Here is a 21,860-nt window from a genome sequence, read left to right as displayed (position 1 = left end):
ACATGATTGAGCTCCTTCGTGACTAAGCGGTTAGCGTACGCGCCTTTGGCGTGGGAGATCCGGGTTCAATTCCCGGGAGAGCTCATGTGGTTCGGATTCCACGTTAATCAGTAGGTCCACGTCTCATATAGCCTCGCTGCTGAACGGGACGTTAAACTCAAAATCAACTCAACTCAACCTAACTACATGAGTTCCCGTCGGGAATAGAACCCGGATCTCCCATGCCAAAGGCGCCCACGCTAACCGCTTAGCCACGAAGGAGCTCAAAAAGGGAGATAGACTATGTGTTAAGTCTTATGTTATGTAGTAATATTTTTTAAGAACTGGAAACACTGTTTCTACGAAATTTAGATTTCATTTGTTATTCAAGATGGAAAGAGTTGGAGAGAGACGGTGCATAAGGCACGAGGCACGAACATTTCTTCCATAATTTTGAAGTTAAGTTTGTTATTTAAGTGCAATGAACACAGTGCAGTTATTATATGTACTTTGTGGTTTATTTTAAGTGTTAGTTAAAAACCAGCGATTAGTAAGGTACAATAAAAACTAAAAACAAGTATTGGAAGTTTCCATTGTTAGAAGACAGTCCATTACCAGTTAAGTAAATGGCGAACATTTAAGAACGTAAGCAAAACAGTTTTTTGGTCCTCCAGTGCCGAATGGAGGAAGTGTTGTGCCAAGAAAAAGAATAAGTGAATCATTCAAACATTCATATTGACTATGTGTGTGTAAAGACAGTGAGTGTTACGAATCAAGCAAAATTGACCTAGTGGACTTATCACGTACGCGCCTACGCATTCAGCTGTGCATTGCAATCTGAAGAAAAACAAAGGCGCAATGTAGCAGTCACGTAGCTAAGTATATTTGGATATAACGTATTTCAAGGATACACATTTTATCATCTCTTTCAATCTTCAATAAGAGAGCAAAAAGTCTTCCCTTGCTCATCCAACCGAGAAATGTCTTTGGAAGTAATCAGATAAGAAATTTTGCAGGTGTCCACCCAGCCGTGGACTCAACACCTCTCGTTATCTTTCGATCAGCTTTTTCTTCAAGGAAGTGATTCCTTGTCACGCATTAAAAATAACAGGAAATCACTAACTAGTTCATGTTTAAAATACTGATTTCATTTCACAGGTAGGGAGGTATTTGAAGACACAATTATATATAAATCTCCAAAATTGAATTATAAATTAGATATTTAAAACAAAAAATCTGTTCATTGAGATTTATATAAAATTCGTTTATATGAGTTTTAAACTCGTAAGCAACAAAAGCTCAAGTTGCTATTTCGATTCTAATTGTCTAATATATATGATACATACATATTCCTCTTTTTGATATGCGAGACGGGACATAAGTGGATCTGAACCACTACTCAAGTTTGTGTTTCCCCGGTTAACACAGTTCTATAATTATATCCGGAGGAATTGGTGCGAACATAAATAATCATACAAAATCAAATTCCTCGTAACGGGGAACAAACGCATCAATAATTATGTGCCCATTAACTCTACAATCAATTAGTAAATCAAAAATCATGTTATATGAGTATATGGTAGATTTTTCTTACTACGGTTTCTCGCTTCCAAGAGATGGCTTAGGGGAGCACTTACATCCATTTGAATATACGTATATACTTTGAATTTTCATTATCTAAATGTAAGTTTAGAGACCAGATTCAAATAAATGCAATACCTATAAAAAAAAAAAAAAAAACGAGTTAGAGAATAAGAATATAAATAGATTGTTCAAATGGAAACATAGAACAGATCATGGGCGTCTCTGGCGGGGGGACGGGGGGACGCGTTCCCCCAATATTTTGAAGTGACACAATCTAAAATTCCACTGAGATACTAGCAGTTAGATCATTTCCTTTGATGTCCCCCCAAAATTTTACATGCCAGAGACGCCAATGGAACAGATTACTAGAATACTTTACGATTTATGAAATTTAGAAAAGGAGATGCTAGATGACAAAAATTACAATATTTGAATGTGTTTCAAGTACCAGAAGTAGGCTAAAAAACAAGCGGATGTATCCCAACCTTCCTCTCACGAATTAAACACTAAAATTTAGTATGTTTAAAGCTTTGAATTAAAAAAGTAAAAGGAAAGAAACTTTTGGATGTAATAGTACGCAAGAGATCAAAGATAGCCACATGTTGTACTAATATATCTAATTATTTATTGGAGGCAGTTAGTGAGGCCAGTGAGACCATAGGGGTTAAAACCTAGGATCATGTGTCTCTAATGGTGTCTTCTTGTTTGACCAATTTTCTTGTCGCCTGCTGACTTAATTACCAGTTTACACTATGATTTTTATTTCATTTTAGACGGCGAAATGGTGTATGTCCATTTCACTGACGCTCACTCAGCAAAGCATATTTAGTCTGATGGAATTTCTAACAGAGATTTATTAAGAAGATTCATTTCTCAGAGTAAACAACAGCACCCACAGCCATCTGTAACAATATATGTAGTGATGTGAGGTGGAAAATTTTCAGCTATATTTTTCCGGAAAATTTTCCGTTCTAAAAAAAATATCAGTAATCAAGTAACAATTCCTCAGCAATCATAAAATTGGTTGAATTCATGTACAGAAATGTAAAAAAGCGAAAGATCGTTTAAAGAATTTGAAAATTTGCATGGCTCACACAATTTTCAGTAGTATGTAGGAACAAGTTAAACAATTTTTCATGAATCGAAATATTTTCTGTCTTATATGGAAAACTTGAAGAACTTTTTATGAGTCGGAAAATTTTCATCATTTTGAAGCAAAAAGTAAAACAACTTTTTGTGAATCGGAAAGTTTTATTGCTCTGTAGAAACAAATGTAAGGAATTTTCATGAATCGGAAAATTTTCATCACGATGTAGAAACAAGTGGAAAAAACTTTTCATAAGCCAGAGAATTTTGGATATTATATATAGTGATGTTAGTTGAAAAATTTTCCACTATAACTGCACATTCAGCTACAAAACTGAATTTCTGTAGAGGAAAGTTAGTCAGCAACAAATTATAATTTTCCAATTAGCTTTCGCGAACCGGAAAATTTTCTAATATTTCAAGTTGGGAAGTAAACTTTTACACAGTCTTTCTCTCTCTCTCTTCATCTGCGACCTCCTTCGTTGCAAAGCGGTTAGCATACGCGCCTTTTTCATGGGAGACCTGGCTTCGATTCCCAGCGGGAGCTCATGTAGTTCGGATTTCACGTTAATCAGTTGGTCCCTTGGTCCAGTCTTATCTAGTCTCGCTGGTGAAAGGGACGTTAAACTCAAAACCAATTCTGGGGGCGCGGTGGCTCAGTGGTAGAGCGTTCACCTCCGGTGCCTGGGGTCCCTGGTTCGATCCCAGCTCTCGCCGTGTGGACTTTGTGGTGGACAAACACCGTGCTCGTGGGTTTTCTTGGGGTTCTTCCGTTTCCTCCCACTTTCTTCATTTCACTCCTCTCTCATCATCACCGTCTCTTTTAGCCTAACCGGCATAACCGTGGGACGTAAAACTTAAAGATTTACTTCATTTCATTTTTTCAAAACCAACTCAATTCAGCTCCTCTCTCTCTCTCTCTCTCTCTCTCTCTCTCTCTCTCTCTCTCTCTCTCTCTCTGTGTGTGTGTGTGTGTGTGTGTATGCAAAGAGCAGAGAACATGAGTTTGTAGAGTGCAAATATCCCATTCTATTAATTAAAATTTCAATTTATTAAAAGTCATGAATATTTTCCGATTCATAAAAACATCCTCCACTTATTCCTACATCGTTGTTTAGCCGTAGAATTTATTGGTAATAAATATTGTCTTAAAAATTTTCATGAAATGAAAATCTAACGATTCTTCATTTCAAGAATGTTTCAAAAACTTCAATGCGTTCTTCCCTCAGAATCCACCTTTGATCTTACAATATTAGATTTCGTCAGTTTAATACGCATAAGACGGTTTTCTCATAGCTTTACTACTTTTATAGATTTACACTCTGCAACATTTAGAAATAAGTAGATATAAGAGAGAGAGAGAGAGAGAAAGAGAAACACTATGTAAATTTTTACTTCCCAACTTGAAATATTAGAAAATTTTCTGGTTCCCGAAATCTAATTGGAAAATTATAATTTGTTGCTGTCTAAGTTTCCTCTACAGGAATTGTATGTCTCAATGTGCAGTTAAATATAGTGGAAAATTTTCCACCTAACATCACTATATATAATATCCAAAACTGTTCGGATTATGAAAAGTGTTTTCACTTGTTTCTACATCGTGATGAAAATTTTCCGATTCATGAAAATTCCTTAAATTTGCTTCTACAGAGCAATAAAACTTTCCGATTCACAAAAAGTTGTTTTACTTTTTGCTTCAAAATGATGAAAATTTTCCGACTAAAAATTTCTTCAATTTTTTCATACAAGACACAAAATATTTCGATTTATGAAACATTGTTTCACTTGTTTCTACATAGTACTGAAAAGTGTGTGAGCCATGAAAATTTTCAGATTCTTTAAACGATCTTTCCATTTTTAACATTTCTATACATAAATTCAATCAATTTTATGAATACTGAGGAATTGTTACTTGATCACTGATATTTGTTAAGAACGGAAAATTTTCCGGAAAAATATAGAAGAAAATTTTCCACCTCACATCACGGCTAAACAACGATGTAGGAATAAGTGGAGTATGTTTTTATGAATCGGAAAATTTTCCGTTTCAAAATACCGGGCAAATGCTAGGTTAGTACCTTGATCTAAGGCTCTGGAAACCTTCCTTTCATTCCTTTTCCAATGTTGTTTTCATCTGTTGATTACTACAGTGTAAAGTGGCCTCTGAGGATGTATCTGATAGCTTATAGTAAATAAACAATAACGACATAATATATCTTTACGAAACGTGTGGGTTAATTTAACTACGGCCTTACAGTCCCAACAGATAGCTCAAGTTTTAATATCAATTTCCTGACTTTTAAATACTATTTTTATATTGTTTTAGCTTCCAATTGTCTCATGTGTGTTCCCACCGAGAATTGAACCTGAGATCACATGAACAAATGCAAACATGTTAAATATTTTTGAACACTTTAATATACAAAACGCTTCAATGATACGATGCATGAATATGTTTTGGTTACGTCCTGCCATATATGATAAAAGAAACCTCAGGGTGAAGAAAAATAACAGAAATCTCTTTTATATTTACTCCATCAACAAACTCCCAACCTCAGAAGGGCAAGCCATAAAGTACGTGATAAAGTCACACAACGAACACTTTTTTTAATGCTAATAATACTACATAACCATATCGCTTTCCTGAAATTCTCGTGTGTATGTTTAAAAATTTACTGTTGTTCCTTGATTCCTTGAAACGCTGAACCGATTTCCAAAAACCGTTCGTCCCTATATATTACCGTTTTTATGGTACGGCTATCAATGTTAAAATTTGAAATTGTTGATTTTAACACTCCTTGTTTCAATAGAAGGTTAACGGAGTAGATAGCATGTATTGTTGGGACGTTTAATCGATTCCAGGAAAACATTTCTCGGTATCTCTCGCCGTTTTTGCTTAATGGAAATCAATAATGAAACCAGAGGTACTAGTAAATTTCAAAAATGTTCGGTTTTAGAAGAATGTTAAGAGTAGAGATGATATATTTTATTGAGAATTTGATTCAATTCTAAAAATACAGTTTCTAGCTATGCATTATCGTTTTTTGTTCTATGTCAATCAACGTAAAGCCCTAACTTGAACGTCCATATATGTCTACACTTTTATAAACTATTCCCAATGATCAGCAATAAGAAATTCAAAGCAAGAATATTTATTTGGAACATATACTAGACAACTTTAACTGGAATAGCAGTGAAGTTTGGAGATTCATATACCTATATAATTGTGTCTTTATGTACCTCACTACCTGTGAAATAGAATCAGTATTTTAAAAATGAACTAGTTAGTGATTTCCTGTTATTTTTAATGCGTGACAAGGAATCACTTCCTTGGAGAATGTTTACAGTGATCTTAGAAGAAAAACGCTGATCGAAAGATAACAAGAAGTATTGGGTCCACGGCTGGCAAAATTTCTTATCTGATTGCTTCCAACGACATTCCTCGGTTGGATGAGCACAAGGAAGACTTTTGCTTTCTTATTGAAGATTGAAAGAGATGATAAAATGTGTACCCTTGAAATGCGATATATCCGTATATTTTTTTGTTTCTTTTACTTGTGTAAGGGTCTGTTGTCATAAGGACTTCAGGTAGAAATATCACTAGCAATGGATTCAAATACAAATTCTCTTATAAAGGCAAGAGGCCTAGCTAAAGCTTCCCTTACAAGAATGAAAACATTTGTTGAACAATTTGGAGCAGACGGTGATGTAATGCAAATTAAAGTTAGGTGCGCACGTTTACCCAATATATTCAAAGAATATGATGAAGTGCAAAAACAGCTTGAATTAAAGGACGAAAACAATGAATATACACAGGATAGAGAGCTGTTTGAAGTTACTTACTACGATACTCTTGCAAAAATGACGTCAATTGTTGAAACAGCTGAGAAGGCTAGTAGTAGCAATAGAAGTTCATCAGGTGATTCATCCGCGAATACAGGGTGTCTAAAATTACCAGTCATAAAGCTACCAACATTTAAAGGTCAAGTTATAGATTTCAGACATTTTCATGATACTTTCAGTAGTTTGGTTGTAAACAATCAAAGTTTAGATGATATTCAAAGATTTCATTATTTGTTGTCCTCATTATCAGGTGAAGCAAGCAAATTAGTTGAGAATATACCAGTGACAGGTGAAAATTTCAAACTTGCTTGGGAAATGATATGCAAAAGGTATAATAATCCAAAGCTAATAGCAACTGCTCACGTAAAGGCATTGTTTTCATTACCGACTGTCAGTAAAGATTCAGTGGCGGACTTAAGGACATTATTAAATCAAACTATAAGTAACGTAAATGCACTTAAGGCGTTACAGTTAGATACTCCTTTGGATGATATATTGTTATCGCAGCTAGTTTTGGAAAAGCTAGATGAACAAACACGTAAAGACTTTGAAAATCAAACAAATAGGGAACAGTTTGCTAGTTTAGAAGAACTTCATGTCTTTTTAGAAAATAAACGCCAGGCCTTAGAATTGGTAAAATCTACACAATCAAAGTCGCATGTCAGTAAATCTAATGTTGTTAAGGATGTAAAAAATGCTAGACAATCGTATGTGAGTACTAATGTTTTGTGTTCGTTTTGTCAACAAAGTCATGCGTTACACAAGTGTAATGAGTTTCAGAAATTAAGTGTATCCAAAAGATTAAGTTTTGCGAAACAGAACAAACTTTGTTTTAATTGTTTGAAAGTTGTCAACCATGTAGCGAAAGATTGTTCGCTAAGTGCATGCAAAATATGTAATCTTAAGCATCACACGTTATTGCATAGTGATTTTAAGAAATCACAGCCTAATCATGCTGCAAGTGTTGAAAATGATACTGTTACGGAACCTGTAGGGGAAAAGTCAATGTCTCAAGGACAGGAAGTTGTTAATACTAGTACTTATTACTCTGTGAAGCCTAAAAGTAATGTGCGTGTTTTACTTTCAACTGCAGTTGTTCAAGTTAAAGATTGCAATGGTAAATTACATATGGTTAGGGCTTTGCTTGATAGTTGTTCCCAATCTCATTTTGCAACAGAATCTCTCATTCAAAGGTTAAAATTAAAGAAATTTCCTATCAATGTTCCTGTACAAGGTATTAATAATGTAAGTTGCAACGTTAAATACGGAAGTAAGTTACAAGTATTCTCTGCTGTAAGTGATTTTAATGTAGATGTTGAGTGTTTTGTATTGCCCAAAATAGCGGGAAATTTACCTGATGCTGATATTGACATTAAAGAATGGAACTTTCCACCGAATTTACAGTTAGCGGATCCTAATTTCAACAAGTCTGGTAAGATTGATTTGTTGTTAGGTGCTGGAATTTTCTTTAGTGTACTCAAAGCAGGACAACAGGTGCGTCCAGGAGCATTTCCAGTTCTCCAAAATACAGAGTTAGGATGGATAGTTTCAGGACAATATCAGATGCCAAAGCACAACAACTTCACGCCAGAACATCGAACATTCTTTTTGCACAACAACGATGATTTAAGCCATCAGTTGCAGAAGTTTTGGAAAATAGAAGATATTCAAGAAACTCCTTTATCCAAAGAAGAAAGGGAGTGCGAAGAACATTTTATCGCAAACACTAGAAGACATTCAACAGGACGCTTTATAGTGAGATTGCCATTCAAACAAGAAGTGACCCAGTTAGGTGATTCTTATAAGACAGCTGTTCAGCGTTTACAACAACTAGAGAAAAGGTTAAATAGATGCCCCAAGTTACGCACAGATTATGTCGCATTCCTTGAAGAGTATGAAGCTTTGGAACATATGAAGGAAGCGGGAGGTAGCTCTAATATTACTCAAGGATATTACTTGCCTCATCATCCAGTTATTAAGGAAGCTAGTACTACTACGAAGACTAGAGTAGTATTTGATGCATCCGCATGCTCAACTAGTGGCATTTCACTGAACGATGTTCTCAAAGTTGGTCCAACTGTGCAAGACGATTTGCAGTCAATTATATTAAGATTTCGCACCTACCCTATAGCTTTTACTGCAGATATAGAGAAGATGTATCGACAGATTTTGATTGATGAGCGTGACTGTAAATTCCAGAAGATCTTGTGGAAAAGATCAGAAGAAGAACCCATTAAGGTATATGAATTAAAGACTGTCACATACGGAACAGCCTCAGCGCCTTTCCTTGCTACTCGGTGTCTCCAGCAATTAAGTGAAGAAGAAGCTTGTGAATATCCGAAGGCAGCACAAATTCTCAAGAATGACTTCTATATTGACGATTGTATTTCAGGGGTTGAAAGTTTGGAGGAAGCTTTAAAGATAAAGGACGAATTAATGCAAATGCTACAAAAGGGTGGTTTTTTGCTAAGAAAGTGGTGTTCCAACAGTACTGAATTATTGGAATCCATCTCTGAAGAATTGAGAGAAACACAACTTCCATTACGCTTAGACGATAAGGGTCAAGTCAAAACATTAGGATTACTTTGGCATCCAGCAACTGATCAACTTCAAGTGATGAATGGATTCACTCTAAATCAAAGGTCGAATAATAATTTAACAAAACGCAAGATGTTGGGTATTATTGCTTCAATCTTTGATCCGTTGGGAATTGTTAGTCCAATAACAATCGTATGTAAGATAATTCTTCAAGATCTGTGGCAAGCAGGATTGGAGTGGGATGAAACACTTCCTAAAGAACTACAGCAAAGATGCAAGACAGTACTTGAATTCATTCCTTCATTATCAGATATCAGTGTAGACAGAATGGTTCTTCAGTCAGGTACCTTGATAGACATTCAAGTTCACGCTTTCTCAGACGCTTCAGAAAAGGCTTATGGGACATGTGTGTATTTAAGATCCGTCAACAAGGATGGTCAAGTTACTTCGAAGCTATTATGTGCTAAGTCCAAAGTGGCGCCCATAAAGAAGATTTCCCTGCCTTGCTTAGAGTTATGTGCAGCAGTGTTGTCATCAAAACTTGTCAAGAAGGTAACTAAGGCATTAAAACAACGAATATCCCAGGTATACATGTGGACAGATTCTATGGTGGTCTTAGCATGGTTAAGGGCAAGTCCAAATAGATGGAAAACATTTGTTGGCAATCGAGTTGCTGAGGTACAAGAAGTGGGAGGAGAATGAAGACACGTCGCTTCAAGTGACAATCCTGCGGATATTATATCAAGAGGAACAAGTCCTGACAAGTTAATACATAATAGTTTGTGGTGGAACGGTCCTCAATGGTTACAGTGTTCTTCACTTGATTGGCCTAAGACGGAGCCTGCCCCACTCAGAGAGATTCCTGAACAGAAAAAATTAAAATCAAGTTACTTAGTGACAACTCAAGATAATAGTATAATCGAAAGATTCTCTACTTTGAACAAACTTCAGGGAGTCTTGGCTTATTGCATGCGGTTTTCCAAGAATGCTAAAGTAGAAGCATCAAGAAGAAATGTAGACGCTCTTACTTTGGAAGAAATTGAAGAAGTTTTAATCAGACTAATACGAGAAGTTCAAAATTCAGTTTATGCTAAGGAAATGGCTGATCTTAAAGAAAGTGGAAGAGTTAGCAATAAGAGCAAACTCTTGTCTCTCAATCCTTTCATATGTGATCAACAATTACTAAGAGTTGGTGGAAGATTAAAGATGTCTGAACTTGAATTTGATGTTAAACATCAAATTATTCTACCACCAGATCATCACCTAACAAGACTACTTATAGAACATGAACACAGGCGATTGCTACATTCTGGATGTCAGTTAATGCTAGCATCACTAAGGCAAAGGTATTGGATACCTAATGGTAAAAATGCCATCAAGAAAGTTATTAGAAGGTGTATTACATGTCAAAGATTAAAGGCGTCTGGACCAGAACAATTAATGGGACAACTACCAAAACATAGAGTAGAACTAACAAGACCTTTCACAAATTCTGGAATTGACTTTGCCGGTCCTATTTATATCAAAACTGGTACCAGAAAGTCAAAAACAAAGGTGAAGTGCTACATTGCAGTGTTTGTGTGTTTAGCAACAAAGGCTATCCATCTCGAAGTTGTGAGTGATCTTACTAGTCAGGCATTTTTAGCTGCTTTGAGAAGATTCATATCTCGTCGAGGTAAATGCAAGCATATCTATAGCGACAATGGAACTACGTTCATTGGTGCCAACAAGGAACTTCAAGAAGTCGCAAAGTTGTGGCATACAGCTGACCATCAAGAAAGGATTAAGAATTTTGCAACTACTGAAGGAATCCAATGGCATTTTATTCCGCCATATTCGCCCAAATTCGGTGGTCTTTGGGAGGCTGCAGTTAAGTCCTTTAAATACCACTTAAGAAGAGTCATGGGAATGTCATATCTCACGTTTGAAGAATTAACAACATTAATCACACAAATAGAAGCTTGCTTAAATTCGAGACCTCTTGTAGCATTATCCAATGATTCTAATGATCCAGTAGCATTAACTCCTGGTCATTTTCTTATTGGTGTGGTGTACTTTTCTGTCTATGTAATTGAAATATCTTGTTAAGAGCATTGGCTAACCAAAATGCCTGTCACAGCTAAATAAGATACACCTTTAATTATAATGGAAACAAATTTAAATGATGTTAAAAGGGTTGCTAGTACATTTAAATGATTTATTGAAATATAATGACAAATTAAATGTAGTTACAAAATTAATAACTAATAAAAAAGTGAAAGCTAGTTAATTGAATATTTATGAATTAGATGGGAGACATTTCCTATTACATGGTAAGAGTTCTTAACATTTCCTATTGAACATTACAATTCAACATTTCTCCAAACTATGGGATAAGTAGAAGGATCGTCACTTACAGTATAATTCGGCAGAAGATACCAGAAGTTCCAACCTTTGACGGGCAGGAGAGATCCATCTCAATGTTCTGTACGATGAAGACTTCTTTAAAACAACTACCTTGCTTCTCCACTGTACCAACTGAACCCCGAAGCAAATTTACGGCAGTCTTTTATATGAATCGTGTAACTGTGGTTAAATTCCTCTTAACCTATTTCTGTTGTGACCTACTCACCTACAGAAGTCACGTAGCATAGGACAATTTTTAGAATTTTTACTGTTAGGTGGAGACTTCTGGTCTCTTCTAATTCAATGAGCATAGAGAAATAAATTAATCTCTAGTTTTTCCACCTGTATGAATAATATTTAAAATATATCACTTTTTTTTTCGACTGTGATTTTTTACCACATTGGTCAACCATTGACAGCACTACCAGAACGTGACTTACATAAGGAGAAGATTAGTTCAATTCAAAGATGGCAAAGGATCCAACAACAATTTCAACAGTTTTGGAGAAGATGGTATATGGAATATTTGTCACAATTACAAGGAAGAAATAAGTGGAAGAGAAGCTGTGCCAACATACAACCAGGTCAATTGGTGGTTCTCAAAGAAGATAAGCTACCTCCTCTATCGTGGAAATTGGGAGTCATCACTGAAGTGCATTCTGGACCTGACGGTTTGGTTCGAGTGGCTACTGTTAAAACTTCCAATGGTTTATATAAACGCTCAATTAGAGGACTTTGTGTTTTACCAAATAATGATGAATCGTAATGTCATTCATGTTAAAGTATATTTATTTCCTGTTTTAGTCTATTTTATTTGTTGTTATGTGAAGTTTGTTTTCTTTTCTTTTTTAAAAAAAGGTCACTAGCCCTTTTTTTGGCGGGCGGCATGTTAAGTCTTATGTTATGTAGTAATATTTTTTAAGAACTGGAAACACTGTTTCTACGAAATTTAGATTTCATTTGTTATTCAAGATGGAAAGGGTTGGAGAGAGACGGTGCATAAGGCACGAGGCACGAACATTTCTTCCATAATTTTGAAGTTAAGTTTGTTATTTAAGTGCAATGAACACAGTGCAGTTATTATATGTACTTTGTGGTTTATTTTAAGTGTTAGTTAAAAACCAGCGATTAGTAAGGTACAATAAAAACTAAAAACAAGTATTGGAAGTTTCCATTGTTAGAAAGTCCATTACCAGTTAAGTAAATGGTGAACATTTAAGAACGTAAGCAAAACACTATGGGCTTGGTGTGTGCTATGTTAAACGACGTGTTCACATAGAGCACTTGTGATAGGTTTGAAGTAAACTTTGAATCCTTACCTTTCCTAGCACACGTCTCACAATAACATATATTTATTATATTTCACAGAATAAACTTTTTGAAATCGGATCCATCATATTGCCTTCGCTCTGTTTACTTTGTCTGCCTGTGTCCGTCCGGGAGACACAAAAATCACAAGAACTACGAGTACTTTATTTTGATCAGGATGCAGGGGTGGATCTAGTAGGGGCGATCAGAACGATCGTCTCCGCCCCAGTAAAGGAAACTTTCTTATATATATATATATATATATATATATATATATATATATATATATATATATATATATATATATATATATATATATATAACCTATCCCAGAGTTTGGAGCTTTTAAAAGTAGCTCTAAGTAGCAGTATTACAACTCACTTCCCCCCCCCAGAAGTCCGTCCTGGATCCGCCCCTGCCAAGATGTAGAGGATCAAAATTTAAGAATCGTGTTCGTTGTTGGACGTGATGCCAAAACAGGACAATCAACAGTCGGTTTTCCCATAGATGTAATTAAGAATATCATGCTTGTGTGATAGACTGCATGCATGCTGTTGAGACTAGCGGGTTAGTATAGTACTCAGGATACAAAATACTAATCTCTCCGTTGAATACAATGCTAAAACGAAACTACTCTACTGCTCTAGATATCTCAGAGCTTAAACAGTTTGCTTTTTTCAAATATTCATTCATCTTTTTAAAGTTTCCGAGTGGAGAACTGGAGACTAAGGGGAAATGATAAAATTATAAATTTCATAATGTACGTTGTGTACACTGTATTAAACCAAATTCCTTTACGTGGTGCGCATTGCTACTTCTTATTTATTTATTTATTTATTTATTGATCCTACGTCTCACACTTGCGTCCTTCATTCCAAAGAAGATGATGAGAAGGAAATGAGGATAATGAAATGAATTGTAAATGGACAATACATAATATTTATGACCTAAGTAGAAGTCAAACCACTTGACTGCCACTTGTCATTATTTATATAATATGTGCTTGAACCGGAAAGAAACATTGAATATAACGGTTGCGTTCCGAGAATTCAGTCAATTGGTGTGGATGTTTGTCACCAAGTCCTATGTCAATTGTTCGCAGTACTGAAAATTTAATTATTAACAGGATCCATTTTATTATTATTATTATTATTATTATTATTATTATTATTATTATTATTATTATTATTATTATTATTATTATTATTATTATTAAGGCTGGTCGCATACTGAGAGAACAAATTTTGCGAATCAGCTTCGAAAGGGAAAATGCAGATGTTTGCTCTTTCAGTTTGTGCGGTGGCGTCACATCCACGGCGCATTTTCTTCCATAATAATAATAATAATAATAATAATAATAATAATAATAATAATAATAATAATAATAATAATAATAATAATAATAATAATAATAATTGTAGAATGTCATCAGATCTTATAACAGACAGTTCAAGTGTCGGTCTGTGCATGTGCCTTCCTTGAATTTTTTTTGACAGGCATTCTATGAGAAGTACATTTGTGTTAGTCTAAAGTAAATGCAGTTTTAATTGCTATGCACAAGTGACAAATAGCTTTACGTATGACACTGGCATTTGCCTGTACGATAATGCTCTTTTAAAGCAGCATTATCGTACAGCATTTACGGAGCTCGCCCGTCTAGCGATCCTCGGATGTGACAAATAAAATTGGCTATACAAAATTGCATAAACATCTGCTTGTCAACAACAACCAGTTTGATTATTCATTCGTTTAGCTGAGTTCGTATTTGACCAGGAAGGAATATTTTGATCAAATAGAAGAACACAGAAAAGGACTTGCTAGAAGGCACTAGAAAGTGGGCTTCTATAATTTTCACTGAGGGAGAACATGCATCTTTAGGTAGTTACTCTTTAAGGCAGATTGTTTTAAATACAAAAAAATCCTTTGTAGTCATTATATAATGATATCAAGATTCATTATTAGTACGTATAATGTACACAAAAATTGTAAAGAAAAATGAAGCATTATTCAGAATAAGGGACGTGGAATCAGAGGTGAATTGGCTATGTAAAAAGGGCGCGGTCACATACTCTGGGAGGGCACCGTTCATCTGAGGCTTTCGCTTGTATGGAATACCCCCTCCTAATAAAAGAAAGTGCCGGGGGCTTCCCCCGGAAAATTAATACACAAGAAACAACAAAAGATTAAATAGCTATTGCAGTTAAGCACGATAGAATTATACAAATTCAATATTTTCATAAACAAACAAAGAGACTTTGAGTACTAAATACGAGGCGTGTTTTTTAAGTAAAGTCCGTTTTGTTGTACACACTAGTAGTTCGCGCGCATACCGCAACTAGCGTGTGCGTCGTGTACCGGCATACCTCGGGAACAACTGTGCTCAGTTTCAACTCTGTAGCTGACTTGTACGGTTGTGTTCTGTGCTTCCACAATGTTTAAGACAATCAAGTCGCCTGCCGCGTGTGAGGTTCGCTCAGTGATACGGTTTTTGTCAGCAAGTAACCTGTCTGCTGCAGAAATTCATCGACAGATTTGCGAAGTATATGGTGGTACTGTTATGAGTGCAAGCAAAGTGCGTAAGTGGGTACGAGAATTCAAAAATGGCCGTGACAACGTCCATGATGAGGACAGCTCCGGTCGCCCTTCTTCGATTACAGACGATTTGGTGGCTTCAGTTGAAGCGAGGGTTCGTGAGAACAGGCGCTTCACAATAACAGGTCTCTCAAACGAATTTTGCTGACGTGTCGATATCAGTGCTTTACAAAATTGTTTCTGAACACCTAAAGTTTAGGAAACTGTGCTCCCGTTGGGTCCCGAAACTCCTAAAGAGGACCACAAAAACCAAAGATTTGAGTGTGAGAGAGAAAGTTCTTGACTCGTTATCACGAAGAAGGTGACGGCTTCTTGAGTCAGATCGTAACTGGAGACAAAACATGGGTTTCGCATATCACGCCCGAATCGAAGCAACAGAGCATGGAATGGACATACACACACTCGCCTGTAAAGGTGAAGGCCAAACAGACTGTCCCAGCTCAAACTCATGGCGTCGGTATTTTGGGATAGGCATGGTGTTTTGTTGGTCGACTTCATGCAACGAGGAACCGCTATCAATGCAGGAGCATACTGCCAAACCCTGTGAAAGCTACGCAGAGCGATTCAAAACAAACGACGCGGCATGCTGACAAAGGGCATTGTTCTTCACCATGACAATGCAAGACCTCACAGTGCAGGTCAGACCCGCGATTTGTTGGACAGTTTTGGCTAGGAACGTTTAGACCACCCACCCTACAGTCCTGATCTTGCGCCAAGAGATTACCATCTTTTCCTCCACCTAAAACAACACCTCAGTGGCAACCGTTACAATGATGACGACGATGTGAAAACGGCAGTGAACTCTTGGTTATCGGAGCAGGCGGCAAGTTTTTATGAAGAGGGTATTTTGAAATTGGTTGAGAGGTATGATAAGTGTTTGAACAAACTTGGCAACTATGTCGAAAAATAGAGTAAAGTATGTACTTTCTGAAAATACATTTACTTTTTTTAAATAACCTTCCGTTGTGTACTTATGTTCAAACGGCCTTACTTAGAAAACACGCCTCGTATATTAGGCCTATATAAATCTGCACACTTTAACTGAGACTACAAAAATCACACCAGTTGTTTAAATTCTTCGGCTACATTTGTTAACAGCCTAATTATAACTGAAGATTTGAGTTAAGTTTGGGGCTAATGCTATTTTTCATACTTCTGTCCTTTTAAAGCTATGTTCATCATAACATTAACTTATTTTTTATCTATTTTTAAAACCGTTAACAAAAAAGTATACATGAAACATTTACTACAAATTAACAAAAGTAAATTTAGAATAATATACCTACCTAGCGAAAAAAGAAATTCAAAAACAAAACTGGAAAATGAAAGTAAAGTCACTGCTTTATGCTTGAAGGAGCCTTCGCATCTCCTTGCTTTTCTCACACATTTTGTCAATAATAAGACTGTTGTTTATTTTGGTCAGAATGTTTCTTTCTGAGTTCATCAAGAACAATGATTCCAGATGTTCATCTGTAAGTCTTGAACGGAGTCTTGTTTTTATTTAACGCCACTAGCGCCTCTAACGGCGGGAGTGGGAGGGAGAGACATGTAAAAATGATCCAAAATGACCGAGATTAGAGTCAAATCAATATATTTCGAAGTCGCTGAGATTATTAATGGTACCATCAAAGCCTAAAACAGAAGGGGCAAGGCCGTAGGCCGAGTAAAGACGTGATCTGTGGGCGGAGCAGTGGGGGTGGGAGGGTTGATATATAAAAATCATCCAAAATGACCGATATTAGAGTCAAATCTATATATTTAAGGGTAAATCTAATATCATTAAAAGCATTCCCACGCCGAAAACAGAAAGAGCGAGGCCGCAGGCCGAGCAAATACCGGGGTCTGGGGTGGAGCCCTAGCTGGCCAAAGGCTAGCGAATTTATAAAATAATTATGTAGCTTAGTTTTTGTTTTTTTTTAATGTGTTCAGAAAGGAAACTGTGCGCCTTCCCGAGGCTAAGACGGGTCTTAGCCCCTCCCGAGGAGGACGCAAAGGCACTGATGTGAGGAGGGCGCAGCGGCCATCGGGCCGGTACCTGATTATGGCCAGTCCACTCCTGCGTGGAATTAATTATGAAAGCCTTCTTCTCCAATATAATTATGTATTATCATATGTAGAATGCACCATATAGTATTTGTAAAATCTACTTCGTTAAAGACTAATAGATGACAGAGCTGAATGTATGTACACTCTCAACAAAATTAAGTACATTTTGCTGTTAAATAAAACACACCTACGCCTATCATGTTTTTCTTAATTAATTCATTACTACATCTTAAAACTTACTTATTGTGACAAATGCTGCCAATGAAAGAGACTTCAGCATTTATTAGAGCTGTTGTTATTCTTTATTGTAAGTTGTTGTTCATAATAAACCTTATGGGTAGCCATCGATAATTCACAATACTGTATGTTTACATTTTACCCGGAGTTCCATTATAATTGGCCACATTGGTGTTGATGCAGCGTTCAAAATACGTTCTATAACCTCTCACAGCTTCTGAAATGCTATGTTATTTGACTACCATATGAAGGGTAAGGGGGGAAAAGAAGGAATGTCACAAAACTGCATTTACGAGAAAACGGCGTTTTAATATTGAAAACCACGTAAAAATAATAGAGTTAGTTACACCTTTTGCCCATTTTTACATCTACGCATGCGTGGCATATACAGTCAAATAGTACCAAGAGTCACCAACAGATAAGACAAAGCACCCGAAAAACCTCATACATGGACATTCCTTGTTTTTTCCCCTTACCCTTCATATCACATAAAGTTACCATATCCAAACTTTTTGACATGAACACATGGACTTTCCTCATCTCACTCAACATCTCGCCGAACTTCGATTGAAATTCATATTTTCTTACCTAGTAGTCTGCTATCCACTGCTTTTCGATATTCTACTAACTGATGCTGCAACTGAAATCCCGTATATGTAGTTGCATACATTCTTAAACATTCTTCTCACGTAATATCTAAAAGCCGCACATCCTACAGCCGAGAACACGGCATCTTCTAGAATATTTATATAATACACCCTCATATTATTTGAGCTCCTCCGTGGCTAAGCGGTTAGCGTACGCCTTTGGCGTGGGAGACCTGGGTTCGATTCCCGGCGGGAGCTCATGTGGTTCGGATTCCACGTTAATCAGTAGGTCCTATCTCATATAGCCTCGCTGCTGAAAGGGACATTAAACTCAAAACTCAACAGCCTCATATTAGCACAAATGCAGGATTTTAATATTAATTTTGGGTTTTCCCCTTGTTGCCATCAGTCTCTAGTCGCCCCGAGACAGGAAAACTAGCCTGCATTCGTCTATCTAGCTGTGCCTTCTTTAAGAAATGGTTACTGGGTATCTAGGCACAAAAGGCCCCTTGACACACATAGCAAAATTCAAACGCACAGAGATCTTTTAAAGTGCATTTTTGTATAATGTAAACTTTTGAAATAATGACATACAAAATGACGTATTTGTTAGATTTCTGCTAACCGTTTCATTTCCGATGAAACACATTGCCATCAATACAAGAGCGGATATCTTCTTTTTTTACATTTTGGCTCACATCCGCCTTCAGGCCGGTACTGAAAGATAAAAGCGTACTGTGCTATCGTAATTGGATACTTTCCTTCATTTATTTATTTATTTATTTATTTTTATATCCATATTTTTAAGTTGGACATATACAGGACAAGGATAGAAATGCAACTGGTACAGATGGAGAGGATACAGAACACAATACAAGACACAAACTGCTCAACAATTAAATAACAATACGTGAACTTGAGTAAACATTTCCCTAACGAAATCATTTTATGTGTAGGCCTATACGTGTGAATTCAAAACTAAATAGGCCCTATTACAACCAATACTTTAGACTATTTTTTAAGAAATAATGTAATCAAAAATTTATCTTTATGGTTTAAATCTTATTAATGGTTTAAATAATAGCATGTAAGTCTTTTCTTGTTAGTGGTTCCATTTCTGCTATAATTTTTACACTTTAAATCTCAATCTCCTTCACATTGTTTGGTTTCTCTCCTGTTTTAAAGCCTGTTATTCCACTTGCAACTGGTTAATTTCTAGTATTATTTTTACACTTCAAATTTTAACCTGTCCCATATTATTTGGTTTCTTATCTAATATTAAAGCATTTTAGGTTATTTATGGTTATACTCTTGCTATTATTTTCCCACTTTAAAGCTGAACCTGTTTCACACTGTTTCGTTTCTTACGTGCTTTAAAGCGTGTTATCCCAGTTGTTATTACACTCCTGCTATTATTTTCACACTTTAAAGCTGAACCTATTTCACAATGTTTCGTTTCTCACGTGCTTTAAAGCGTGTTTTCCCAGTTGTTATTACACTCCTGCTATTATTTTTACGCTCTATATCTGAATGTGTCCTGTATTGTTTGGTTTCTTACATGTTTAGAATATAATTGAGTAAGTTTCTCGTCTACTTACCATAGGTTTGACAAAGCCGTTAATATCACTAGCAGTCTTAACGCTTGTATTACTGTCACAGCAATTTATAAATGATCTATTACCACCGATTAAAGGGCACTGAATGATAACACATCTCAACAGAAATGAAATGAAATGAAATCTTTGAGTTTTACGTCCCACAGTTATTCCGGTTAGGCTAAAGGAGACGGTGATGATGAGTAATGAATGAAATGGTGGAATGAAGAAAGTGGGAGGAAAAGGGAGAACCCCGGGAAAACCCACGCACACGGTGTTTGTCCACCACAAAGTTCACCTGGCGGGGGCCACATCTCAACAGAGGTCAATGTGATATAAATATGTTGATTTCGAATATAACAGATTATTCAACTCTGAAAAACTTCTTCACAAACTCTCTACTTTTATAGATACCGATATAAGGTTTGCTCTCTCGTCTGTCCTTTTGCTTCAAGAACTCCGCTACAGCTGGCCTTGGATTATAGTTTGCAGTACCCGTTCCATTTAGCGATATCATAAGTCGATCAGTACTCATGTTTTCACTCATCGACAAACGATGAATACTTTGAAGCTGGTTATAGTGTGAAACAGCTTGTACAACTGACATGCTGTGAGGCGATATTGCAAGAAGTTTCTGTAGCATCCCAGAGGAGATTGGTAATAGTCTCCTCAGTCTCACAGAATATTTATTCCTGCATCAGCACGATAAACTAGTAATGGTATTTCCTCAATTCCTGGCCAGGCGTCGCATACATTTGAGGCAAACGTCTGTACTTCTTTTCCAAATATTGCTTCTACTAATGGACAAGCAGCATTTATCATCGACTGTGCTGCAGATGCGGACAACGTAGTCTGAATGGAGCCGATAATGCCGTCATTTTCTACGTTCAGTCGAACACCAAGGAAGTTTAAGCAAGACTGCACTATTCCTTCAAATCACTAAAAAGCCATCGGCGTCGATATTTTGAATCAGCAACTCCTCATTGCTTTACATCTCGCCGTTTTCGATCTAAGGTTGCCAGGTCAGAAACTCAACTGGCTATCGTTGTAATGCAAAGTGTTCCAGAAAACATAGTAGAAATTCTATTCACAATACTTTATCAGAAATAATGAGTCTTAGTTCTAACAAACGAAAACAGTGCTAAAGGTAAGTAAAAATTCCATTTCATAAAAAATAAATATCCAAATAGCAAGTTGTTTTCTTCTGTTATTTTCTCTCAGAGATTATTCAAAAGATATACAAACAAAACGTCATTTGAACCGTTACGTGTGAGAGTCGGCTTCAAGCTTTCTACCTCTTTAGTCGGTCTATTAACATTCTCGGTATTAGTTGAATGAAAGTGCTAACATCTTGAGGTAGACAAATGAGTACGCGAAACGAAGGAAAGAGGAATAGCTGAAATTTCAAGAATGAAGGTCTCCAATTTTATACCTATCTATAGAATAGAAAATAATACACATTCACAAAATGAATGTATATATTCACAAAACCAAAGCATATTGAAGTAATTTTAAATTTACAGTAACTTAAGTAATTTATTGTTCAAGTACTCTTCCAGTAATTTAAAGACTTATAGAGTGCACTGGGTATCCAAACTGCTGGGCCTAAGTATCCATTTGCTGGGTCTGCGTATCCATTTGGATACAAAAAGGTAGCTTAAAAAATGCCGTGCTATCTAGTATGTTTGTGATTGTGGAGGGCACTTCATTTTACATCATCATGTTAATTTCATGCAAGCACAACACACTGCTTATGGACAAAACTTACCTTAACCAAATTAGAAAAAAAAATTATTTATATCTGCAGCATTTAAATCTGCTTTGCTTTCTTTGTAGTAGAATGTATATTTCTTTTGTCACATAATATTTTTTGTTTGTTTGTATGTTTTCAACACTTTTCATTTATAAGCTGCACTTTATAACTGAATAATTTGTAACATTACAAACTATCCAGCAATGATTTAAACTGAAGTGCCGGTAATCCTGTGTCAAAGAGAGAACGTAACCTTCTAATGTCATAAAATGGTATATGTTTTATTTGAAAAACTACAAGTTGTGTTGAGATGGCAGCACTGCTTGT

At 36.1% G+C, this 21,860-nt stretch overlaps 1 protein-coding gene across 1 annotated transcript; it reads left to right on the top strand.

The window, feature by feature from the left end:
• Positions 1-6,255: 6,255 nt before the first annotated feature.
• Positions 6,256-9,732, top strand: LOC145661013 (uncharacterized). Its single transcript, XM_081726449.1, has one exon. It carries the CDS (start codon positions 6,256-6,258, stop codon positions 9,730-9,732), a length of 3,477 nt encoding a protein of 1,158 aa, XP_081582575.1.
• The last annotated feature ends 12,128 nt before the right edge of the window (positions 9,733-21,860 follow it).

This window comes from Thermobia domestica, chromosome 9, assembly GCF_964235325.1.
Source record: "Thermobia domestica chromosome 9, izTheDome1.hap1.1, whole genome shotgun sequence".
Taxonomy (NCBI): Eukaryota; Metazoa; Arthropoda; class Insecta; order Zygentoma; family Lepismatidae; genus Thermobia; species Thermobia domestica.
The sequence above is the reverse complement of the archived record's forward strand: the minus strand, read 5'-3'. Positions and strand labels throughout refer to the sequence as shown.

Excerpts from the sequence above, each read along its gene's own strand:
- LOC145661013 (XM_081726449.1), top strand. The coding sequence starts at position 6,256 with ATGGATTCAAATACAAATTCTCTTATAAAGGCAAGAGGCCTAGCTAAA.